This window comes from Triticum urartu, chromosome 2A (genome assembly GCF_056163025.1).
Source record: "Triticum urartu cultivar PI428250 chromosome 2A, HENAU_Tu73, whole genome shotgun sequence".
Classification (NCBI taxonomy): domain Eukaryota; kingdom Viridiplantae; phylum Streptophyta; class Magnoliopsida; order Poales; family Poaceae; genus Triticum; species Triticum urartu.
In genome coordinates, this window is record NC_141874.1 from 433,297,912 (window position 1) to 433,309,532 (window position 11,621).

At 43.8% G+C, this 11,621-nt stretch overlaps 1 protein-coding gene across 1 annotated transcript; it reads left to right on the forward strand.

Moving 5' to 3' along the window:
- The first annotated feature begins 228 nt into the window (after positions 1–228).
- On the forward strand, positions 229–8,406 carry ATERDJ2A (DnaJ / Sec63 Brl domains-containing protein). The gene is made up of 11 exons (XM_048701179.2): positions 229–392; positions 481–701; positions 800–895; positions 1,589–1,709; positions 1,800–1,906; positions 2,015–2,232; positions 2,886–3,063; positions 3,143–3,262; positions 5,748–5,834; positions 7,225–7,335; positions 7,448–8,406. The coding sequence occupies exons 2-11, from the start codon at positions 516–518 to the stop codon at positions 8,264–8,266; spliced, it is 2,043 nt and encodes a 680-aa protein (XP_048557136.2). The 5' UTR covers positions 229–392; positions 481–515; the 3' UTR covers positions 8,267–8,406.
- Positions 8,407–11,621: the final 3,215 nt, after the last annotated feature.

Here is an 11,621-nt window from a genome sequence, read left to right on the forward strand (position 1 = left end):
ATATGCACACTCGTGCATATTCGAGAAAAAAATAAAACTGGTTTTTTAGGGTAAAAAAAATAAAAAAATAAAACTGGTGCGAAGAAACCACCGTAGTGGGCCGGCTCACAGCTGAACGTGTAGGCGAATCACCAGCCGATTCGAAGGCCTGGCCTCGCTTACCATCCGCGCTCCGGGCCGTATCTGGGTCACAAGTCAAAACCAGTTACTTGCCCTTTTTGTCTCACACTGACATCTCGCTCCGTGTCCTGGTGGGAGGCCCCGCCGCATCTGGCCCCGCAAAACCTATCTCGACCGCCTTCCTCCCCGATCTCGCCCCTCCTCGCCTGGCGACCAGATCCGCTTCTTCGATATCCAGATCTTCGGAGCACGCCCCGCTCGCCCCGGCCAAGGTGAGCCGTCGCAGCCGGCCGCCGGCCGCCACACGACGCCGCGCTCTAATAACGCACGCTGACTCCGTGGTTTTTCTTTCCGTCGCAGTCGTGAGTTGAGTAAGGGAGGCAGCAGCAGCAGCCATGGCGGCGGCGGAGGAGAACAGCTCGCTCTTCCTGATATTCATCCTGACCATGATCGCGCTGCCCCTGGTGCCGTACACGATCACGCGGCTGTGCCACGCGGCGACGAAGAAGGCCAAGACCATCCACTGCCGCTGCTCCGGGTGCCACCGCTCCGGAAAGTACCGGAAGTCGATCTACAAGAAGGTGGGCGGGTTGCGGCTGTTTGTTCTGCGTGAGTCTAGCAGTAGAATTCTAGTGCGTGCTAACTCCTCTATGATCGTATTGTGATTCTTGTCGTGCAGATATCCAACTTCTCGACGTGGAGCAACCTTACCATTTTGCTTCTCTGGATCGTTGTGATCTTCCTGATTTACTACATCAAACTCAGCAGCCGCGAGGTATGGTAACTTTTGGCTGGTATATGTTGTCAATTTTTCTTTTGTTCAAGCAGTTAACTCCAATTCTTCTCTGCTGTGAACTAGTAGATACAGAAGGATTTAATACTTACTCATGTGACCTTTTGTCTGCTCCTTCACCTAGAATAGTCTCCATTAGTAGATGACTATACTGAAATAAACTGATAACCAAAACTACAACTCATTTCACGTTCAGCTTTATCCTACCAGAGCAGTCACCGCAATGTTCATGTTTTGTCAGTTCCTTGATGCAGCAAAGTCACCGTTTTCTTTTTAGTAGCAGCATGCCCAGCCAGTTTGTTGGGATATACTAGAAAGGCTAGGATATCTTTGTGCTGATTTAGTTCCCCTTTATTCTTCTGAAGCCTCACTAATGTTTCACTCTCTTGAACATTGTCAAACAATCACATACGCAGAAACCTTGTTGTGAAGTTTGGTATTGTAGATTTCAGGACTTAGTTTGTTTTTGTATCCAAGCATAGGTAGGTTTATTTCCTAGAAGCATTTTTTGCAAAGTCCCGATTGTTCATCTTTGTCTCAATCGTAATTATGCTAGTTAATTTTGGATACTATATGCATAAATAATGCTGTACTTGAAGTGTGAAGGATTTTTTCCTGAAATTCACAAGGGCAAGATCCCAATAATTGATTTTATATGATTTTGTTTCCTACTAGGTCCAAGTATTTGAGCCATACAGCATTCTTGGACTTGAACCAGGGGCATCAGAAAATGAAATCAAGAAATCATACAGGAGACTCTCTATTCAGTACCATCCTGATAAAAATCCCGATCCTGGTAAAATGTGTTTCACACTTCTTTCACAGTTGATTGTCTGATATGTAGAAGTCTAGTTTGTGTTAATTTTTTGCTCTTCATTTTCCCCAGAGGCCCATACATACTTTGTTGAATCTATCTCCAAGGCGTATCAGGCGTTAACTGATCCTATATCTCGTGAAAATTATGAGAAGTATGGTCATCCAGATGGGCGCCAGGTAACATGAACATTAGTTATTTGTAACACTTAGTGGATTAGTGGAAAGCTAATCCCTTCCTATAACATCTGAAGCTAACATGAATATTCTATTATATATGTGCATTAGGGGTTCCAAATGGGCATCGCTTTGCCCAAGTTCTTGCTGAATATGGATGGTGCATCTGGCGGGATAATGCTTCTAGGAATTGTGGGGCTTTGCATACTCTTCCCCTTGATGATAGCAGTTATTTATTTATCAAGGTCATCAAAATATACTGGAAATTATGTCATGCATCAAACTCTGTCCACTTATTATTACTTTATGAAGCCATCTCTAGCTCCAAGGTATGAAAATACAAACATTTAATTTTGATATTTGGGCATTTGTTTTTCCATTTTTTTGATATTTGCTGATTGGCTTCATGATATGGCATGTTCACTAGAGAAGATTTAGCAGCTGAAGTGAAAATACTCCTTCCTTTCAAATAACTAGACATGAGACATTGCAAATTTTATTGTTAAAGTGAAGCACTCCTGACAATGTCAAATGTGCGACTAACAGTGCCATAAGCACTGGGACAGGATCAAAGATAATACTAAAGTTCACATTATGATTTGTCATCCTAGCTTCAAAATGATCAGAATTTTGATCTGATTCAGTGATCATGATGTTTTTTTACCTGTCTGATTACCACTAGTTGGGCATAATATGGTTCCAAAACTCATATTGTAACACCACGGTAAATTTATAACTCACTGCCTTTAATTTTGGATGATAAGATTTATAGCCGAGAAAACCCTGTTTAAATAAATAATAACGAAACCTACTTTCGCTGATCAATATTAGTAGTCTAAAAGATCTCTTGTTTAGGCAACCTATATAACTAGTGAAGCAAATGCCTGCAAACTTCCTCGTCGGTTTACATCTTCTGTTATGAATTATGGGTTCTTCAATTTTACCACATTTGATCAATGGAACTATTGGTTGCATGTTCCAGCAAAGTCATGGATGTCTTCATCAAGGCTGCAGAGTATATGGAGATGCCAGTACGACGCAGTGATGACGAGCCCCTGCAGAAATTGTTTGTAGCAGTTAGAAGTGAGTTAAATCTAGATTTGAAGAATATTAGAACAGAGCAAGCCAAGTTCTGGAAGCAGCATCCATCACTTGTAAAGGTTGGTCTTTTGTTGGTGCATGCTGTGATACCAAATGATATTTGTGATTTGACAAATCCTTGATGCTTGTATTTTTCAGATGGAACTCTTGATTCAGGCTCATCTTACTCGAGAGTCATTTGCTTTGACACCAGCGCTAGTAAAAGATTACAGGCACATGCTTGAACTTGCGCCTCGTCTTTTGGAAGAACTAGTTAAGGTACAAGATTGTATTTCTCTCTTTGAATTACTTTCTTTGTTAATTGTTTTTTTGAGCAATTGGCAGGAGCTCTGCCTTTAAATATAGAAGAAGAGAATTGGCCACCTAATAAGGAAACTGGCCTAAAACCGATGCAACTTAACTTCACACACACCAGCCCTGAGACTGCGCCCAAGCGAGCCGACAACTTTGTAATCCAACCGACCAGAGTCGACAACACACTCACCATCCTTGAGGGCGCGTCCTAGATAAGCCGACAACTCTACCACCCAAGTGACGAGACTCACACCCTGCAACACAAAGGTTCTCTCTGGAGCTGCCGCTCGGGCTTCCATACCTGCCCCGAGGCCGTGCACTAGACAAGGCAACGGCCCCACCACCCAAGTGACCAAAACCGACACCCAGCAACACAGAGGCGCTCCCTGGAGGCCGCCGCTTCAGCTTCCACAACGGACTTGAGGGCGCGCACCTGCCTAGCCAACGGCAAAATTGCAAGACAGCACAAGCCTTTGGTGCTTGATAGAGGACAAAGCCGCCAAGGCGACACCGGGGGGGGGGGGGGAGGGGGCACAGGTACGACGCCGCTCCGGCCTTGGCCGGAGAACTCGAGATCCATATGACAGGGAGGTGAAGGGGCTCCACAACGGCACCTTCCAAGGAGGCGAACACTGTCCGAATCTGCCTTCAACATCGATCCGGTTGGTGCTAGGCTTTCACTTGGAGCTCACCATACCCAACGTCATTGCATCAAGCCCCGCCATCCATCAGAGCACGGGTAGCCATACGTCGCAAACAACATGCCGCCACCGACCGTTGTCTCACCACCCTCCATCCACGGCATATAGTCAACCACCAAGCACCACCATGCAAGACACAAGCTGCATCACTTCCTGCCATGACGTGTGTCTCAACCCGCAAGAGGACAGATCTGCCCCAAGGACGCTGGATCTGCGCACGCCCTGCCGTCCCAGTTTCCTCGCTGGAGACCACAGGATCCACGCTGAAGCGACCAAAGCCGCCGTCACCCCACGCCCGCGCAGCCACCCGCTGCCATAAGCCGTCCAGAGGAGCAGCAACGTCACATTAACTGTGAACTCGCACCGGCTTGTCTTCATTAATTGTGAACTCGCACATGCTGTCTCCTCTCCCCATACTATGACCTATGAGTAAAAGCTGTTACAAGTTACGACAGGCACAATTGCATATCAACTGTCTTTTGTTTATGCTGTGTGATCTTGCTGTGTTTAATTATGGTAGCTTTAGGTCAGTTGATGTGGGTTTCGCGTTGGTTAAATTAACTGTTGTGCCAATAGCTGATGTTTAGGATGGCTATCAATACTAGTGAACCATTCAAGCTTACACAGAGCATGATTAACAAATTGTGGCAATTTAATCCTAATAATTTACCCATGAAATATCTAAAGGTACTAAAAGTAATACTCCATTTAGATGACACAGGCATGGTGTGATTTATGCACATTTAGTTCTCTGTAACTTGGTTTTGGTTATACGTTGTTTGTAGTTAACACCTTTAATAAGCCGTCTTTTGTTTATGCTGTGTGATCTTGCTGTGTTTAATTATGGTAGCTTTAGGTCAGTTGATGTGGGTTTCGCGTTGGTTAAATTAACTGTTGTGCCAATAGCTGATGTTTAGGATGGCTATCAATACTAGTGAGCCATTCGAACTTACACAGAGCATGATTAATAAATTGTGGCAATTTAATCCTAATAATTTATCCATGAGATATCGAAAGGTACTAAAAGTAATACACCATTTAGATGACACATGCATGGTATGATTTATGTACATTTAGTTTTCTGTAACTTGGTTTTGATTATACGTTGGTCGTAGTTAACACCTTTAATAAACCGTAAGGGTGGGTTTGCCCGTCTGGTTACATTGGCACAATATGACTCGCGCGTATGATGTAGGATGATTAATTGACAGATCTTGTTGAAGTTTCAAATGTGGAGCTGTGATGGTTTATATTTTTTTATTGACTAGTTCTGTAGAAAATACGTACTACTGTATTAACTAACACATAAGTGTGTTTCCATATTTTGTCTCATGGTTGTAGCTGTATATAAACAGGTGAGCCTGCCTCACAGATGTGCATTATGGCAGGGATGTTTAGTGTCTGGTTTATGCAAATAAGACTTTCGCTTGATTTTCTGTGTGAGACAATATCATGCCTGTTAGTATTAATCTTGTGGTGTCGAGACATTTAAGTATGAATCAGTCATTAGTCTTGAGATCCGAATGCGTGATGCATCACATGTCTAATTGAGTTTACATTGCTATAGCTGACAGTTTTTGTTTGATAAATAACCTTAGCCGTTAAACACGTAGTGCTTCAATAAAAGAAGGGGGGAATTTCTTTGTTGCACTCTGTTATAATTCTTTTTCTTCGCTTTTGCTTCAGTGTACCTTTTTCTTCTTCTTAGTATTTGATGGCTCATAAATTATATACTTATTGGTTCGCAGATTGCACTTCTACCGAGGAGTCCCAACGGTTTTGGATGGCTCAGGCCTGCAATTGGTGTAGTTGAACTGTCTCAAAGTATAATTCAGGTATTTTGAAGTTCTCCATGTGCCTTTACTTCAGCTTACTTCTGATGAATAACTTCATGTTTCTGTTGATTTGTATATGTCGATATATATTGTTCCACATTAAACTTTTCTGGTGTAGACTATAATTTGTGTTTATCTTAGATTTTTCTAGATTCATCTGGTCTGTTTCACTTCTAAACTTATCTTCTAACCCATCAGTTTAATTGTCCATCCCAACATTTAGATGTTATAAGATCTGGCACCATCCTTTTTGACCATGGATGACTAGTGTTTATTCAAAATCTTGTCCATTTAGTGGTTCGTGTCATTAAGTTGATGTTAAAAGGCCGAATCATATGGTTCACTAAACACGGAATGAATTCTGTCAGTTTGGTATACTTGTTCAGTTTTTCATTTGATCGCAACTTGGGAAGGGTGATTAGATATCTCCAGTTATACTGCAAGTGTTAAGTTGCAGCAAGGCAGTTTATGTCTTGAGCATAGTAGATCCATGCAATGTTTTTAAGGCGGTAAGGTGATGTGATGTGAGGTGCTGTAGCACCGTCTCACCTTTTAAGTACTTAAAGCGTAAGGCGATGCGACGCCTTATTAGACGCATAAATATGTACTCCCTCCGTCCCAAAATTCTTGTCTTAGATTTGTCTAAATACGGATGTATCTAGTTACATTTTAGTGTTAGATATATTCGTATCTAGACAAATCTAAGACAAGAATTTTGGGACGGAGGGAGTAATATATGGCAGCCGATTAGGAGATTTAACAGCTAGCTGTAACATAAATGCACCACAAGTTGCATAACATGATAACTGTTAGCAAAGCATAGGCCTCAAATCATCTTGTGTAGATGACAGATCGTCTTTTGAACTAAAGCTTCATTCTCCTCATCTATATATCGTTCCATAGCTTCATTTTTTTTTGTGTTTAAGAAATTGCACATCTCTTTCCTAATTTGCGCGGATGCCTCGGCACACTTATCCACAACACTGAAACCCTAGAAAGGTTCCAGCATGGACTATCTTGCCACACTGTACACATGAGTATAATTTTCCTCTCTAAATCTGGCCAGAACGCCTACTTTGAAGCTGGATCTTGGATGTAGCTAACTCACCTTGATGTGGTAGTTTACCATGGCAATGTGAACAATGAGACACCTTCTGGTCTCAGTGACACTGCATGTGTTTGTTTCGCATTCTGTTTACTTGTCTCAGTCCATTACCATTGCATTCATCTGCATCTGTTAGCAAAATTGGGTTGTAGTTCATCTGTGCTTTCACATCTTTTGATCTTAGCTTTTGGCTTCTGTTGTTACATTTTCTTCCATAAGCTTGTTTGTCACCACTGATGGCAATGGAAATAGTTTAATCAAATTTGACTTGGATACATATCTTAGGCTGTCCCTCTCAGTGCTCGAAAAGCTGGTGGAGGTAATTCAGAAGGAATAGCACCTTTCTTGCAGCTGCCACATTTTACTGAAGCAACTGTCAAAAAAATTGCCCGCAAGGTATTCCCTTAACCTTAAAGTTTTCGTACGAAAAGCAGAGTGAACTTTTATTTTGGCTAAATCAGTAGCCTGTCCTTTGGAGGGTAACATCTTATTCTATTTTTAACCGCAGAAAATCAGGGCATTCCAAGAACTTTGCGATATGTCGGAGGTGGAACGTGCCACACTGCTGACACAGGTAGCTGGACTTTCAGAAGAAGAAGCTCGGGATGTAGAGCTTGTACTGGAGATGATTCCTACTGTTGAGGTGGATATTAAATGTGAAACTGAAGGAGAAGAGGGCATACAAGAGGGTGATGTTGTCACAATGTATGCTTGGGTCTCACTTCAGCGTCGCAGTGGGCTAACTGCTGCCCTTCCCCATGCTCCTTTCTATCCGTTCCACAGGGAAGAGAACTTCTGGCTGCTTCTAGCAGACACAGCGTCAAACGAAGTTTGGTTATCCCAGAAAATCAGCTTCATGGACGAGGCTACCGCCATAACTGCAGCGTCAAAAGCTATACAAGATACCCAGGAAGCATTGGGAGCAAGCCCAAAGGAAATAGGACTTGCAGTTAGGGAGGCGGTTGACAGAGTGAAGAAAGGCAGTAGGCTGGTGATGGGCAAGTTCCAAGCCCCATCAGAGGGCAATCACAACCTGACGTCCTTCTGCTTGTGCGACGCATGGATAGGCTGTGACAGCAAGACTAGCTTTAAGCTGAAGGTTCTGAAGCGCAGCCGCGCGGGAACAAGAACCTATGTGCCTGAAGAAGGGCCAGTGGCAGAGGATGGCATTGAGGAGGAAGAGGAGGAGGAAGAAGAGGAGTATGACGATTACGAGAGCGAGTACAGTGAGGACGAGGAAGAAGAAAAGAAGGGAAAGGGTAAGGTTGCAAACGGAGCAGCACATCAAAGGGCAAGCTCTGATATAGATTCAGGCAGCGATGATTGATACTATACCTTGTGATGTTCAACCATAGATGATTAACATCCATGTTTTTTGCCATTTGACTTGTGAAACTTGGAGAGAAAACATCTCCCATCAACTTATAGAGCATGCGGTAATAGTTACTGGATTTTCCGTTTTGTTTATTATTCTTGCGCTGTATGAATGGAACCAATAATTGAGAATAGGCTGTGAAATCAAACCGGCGGGATTATCTTGGGTTCTCAACATACCTTGAAATGCACTAAACTTATAGTTGAAATCAAATGATTTACTAATCGCAATTCGGAGCTAGGCTAACCTTCCAAATTCTGGGAAGTTCAGTTGCAACCATAAAATTTGTAGCCGAGCCTTTGAACGGTAAATCGATTTAGTTGCGTGCTGGTGTGAGGTTGGTATGAAAATACTTGTCATCAAAATAAATAAAAAAGGATGTATCTAGAACTAAAGTACATCTAGATACATCTTCTTTTATTCATTTTAATGATAAATATTTCCGGATAGAGGGAGTGCTACGCATTTGTCTTCTTGCTTTTGCCTCTTCCGTATCAACATAGTCCCATTTCTGGTTATTCACGATTTCGAAAGAGTACTTTTTAAACAGCTTTGGCTTTTGGCTTCTTTGTTTTTCTTTTCCACTGAACACTGGCGAAGCTTGCACAAACTAGGACGAGCCAGTATCAGAAGCCGCACAATTTTTGTAATTTAGGAAGATTATTTTTAACCTTAATAACTTAAATACTCTAATATCATCACTGATCAGTTATAAAATTATAAGGGGGCATTGATTTACCTTGGCCCAACCCAAATGAAGCTCTGCCACTGCCATGGAGGATGGTTCTTCCCTTGGACCCAAACTTATTGGCCTGATCGTGGAGGATAATAGTGATAACAGAACTACCTTACGTACGACCGTTTTCCTACAATAGATGTACCGCAATCAGGGTGATGGATGGTGGATGAAATCACTTAGGTGATGTTGAGTCTAATCGTGCAGTCATTGGATGACAAATGATGAATTTTATAGTACGCAGAGCACCAACGCGTATGTATCCTGCCTTAAATGTGTGTGTGCGTAAATTATAAGGGCGTGCGTCTGTACTGGGTGCTGTTGACCATTGCTTTATATATAAAACAGGGTGAAAGCTTTTTTTTGATATAGTAATATAGTATGCATAGCACTATAATGATAATACAATGGATCTGTAACACACTATAAGATGTAAAGTTGATTGGAACATTACAATTCGAAAGACTAAGAAAAAGTGTAAAGTACCCAACATTTAGTGCATTATATATTTACAAAAAAATAAGCATTTACCGCACAATACAGATTAGAGTATAGTTGAATCCATCTGGAAAAAAGAGAGAGCATACTTTCCTTTTTGAGAGGAAAAAAGAGAGTACACTTGAGCATCCACATAGGACATACCCTCAGTGGCGGAGCTAGACAAGAATCTGGCGGTCCGCCACAAGAATCTGGTGGGGCGGGGAGGGGGGGGTAAATGATAAAGATGCGGGGGTGGGTGAGGGAGTCCTGGATTATGGGCTCCTCAGGTGTCCGAGCTACATGATGTAGGCCGGACAGATGGGCTGTGAAGATACAAGATAGAAGGTCTTCCCTCGTGTCCGGATGAGACTCTCCTTGGCATGGAAGACAAACTTAGCGTGCGGATGTGGATATTCCTTTCTTTATAAACCGACTCTGTACAACCCTAGTCCCCTCCGGTGTCTATATAAATCGGAGGGTTTAGTCCGTAGAGGCAATCACAATCATAATTATACATGCTAGACAATTAGGGTTTAGCCATTACGATCTCGTGGTAGATCAACTCTTGTAACCTCTATACTCATCAAAGTCAATCAAGCAGGACGTAGGGTATTACCTCCATCAAGAGGGGCCGAACCTGGGTAAACATCGTGTCCCTTGTCTCCTGTTACCATTGATCCTTAGACGCACAGTTCGGGACTCCCTACCCGAGATCTGCCGGTTTTGACACCAACATTGGTGCTTTCATTGAGAGTTCCACTGTGCCGTCGTCAAAAGGCTCGATGGCTCAATCAATCATCTACAACAATGCTGCTGCGAAGGAGATTTTTCTCCCCGGTCAGATCTTTGTATTCGGCGGCTTCGCACTGCGTGCCAACTCGGTTGGCCACCTGAAGCAGATCGACAGCTACACCCCTGATCACCAGATCAGTTTTGGAAATTTGAACTATGTCGCTGATATCTGAGGAGACTTGATCTTCCAAGGGTTCGCGGCCTCAACCACCGCTCCGGCCTTAGATCCGGAGCACGTCATCAGGTCCGAAGACGGGAGTCTAGAGCCTGCTGGACACTCTAGGGCCTTAGAGCTCAACACCAAGAGAATAGTGTCTCCGGCAATCATTGCAAGGCCGGACTCTTCTTCGGATTCTACTTCCGAACCCTGGAGGCCCGCGTCAGGCGAGCTCGGTCCGGAAATTTCCGATCATGTCCAAACCCCGCTCTTAAACAAGGCTTTGGACCTAATGCGATCCCTCGTCATCACAGAGGAATCGCTTCTGAATCACACCCAGCCCGGACTAGGGGCTGGAAATAGGAAATTTTACTTCCCACCCACCACCCACTTTATAGCCACTGTCGAGGACCTAACCGACATGCTTGATTACGCCTCCGAAGACATCGACGGTATGGACGACGATGCCGGAGAGGAGCAGGCCCAAAACCCGCCGGTCACCGGACGTTGGACGGCCACCTCCTCATATGACGTATATATGGTGGATATACCTAAAAACGGTGATGGCGATGACGAGAAAAATCCAGTCCAGGACAAACCTCCTGAGATACCGCCGAAACGTCGACGCCAGCGGCGCCACTCTAAATCGCGTCGCGACAAGAACAACAATACCGACACCAAAGACAATGATACTCCGGAAAACGCCGAAGACCAAGAAGACCCCATCGAACCAACATCCGAATAGGATGATCGAGAGGAAGGGCAAGTTGACCCTAACGAACAAACATGGAACAACGACTCGGAGGACAGTAACTATCTGCCACTCTCCGAAGACGACGTAAGCCTCAACGACGAAGATTTTATCGTGCCAGAGGAACCACTCGAACAAGAGCGCTTCAAGCGCTGGCTAATAGCCATGGCTAGAAGCCTAAAAAAGAAACAATAGAAGCTTCAAGCTGACCAAGACCTGCTTAACGACAGATGGACTAATGTCCTGGCAGCCGAAGAATACGGCCTTGAGCGACCCAAAAAGAGTTACCCGAAGCGCAAGCTGCTACCCCAATTCGACAATGAGGCGTTGGAGCCCATACCACCCGTGCGTAATGCGGCTGACGGACCCGATAGACCACTACGTGGCCAGG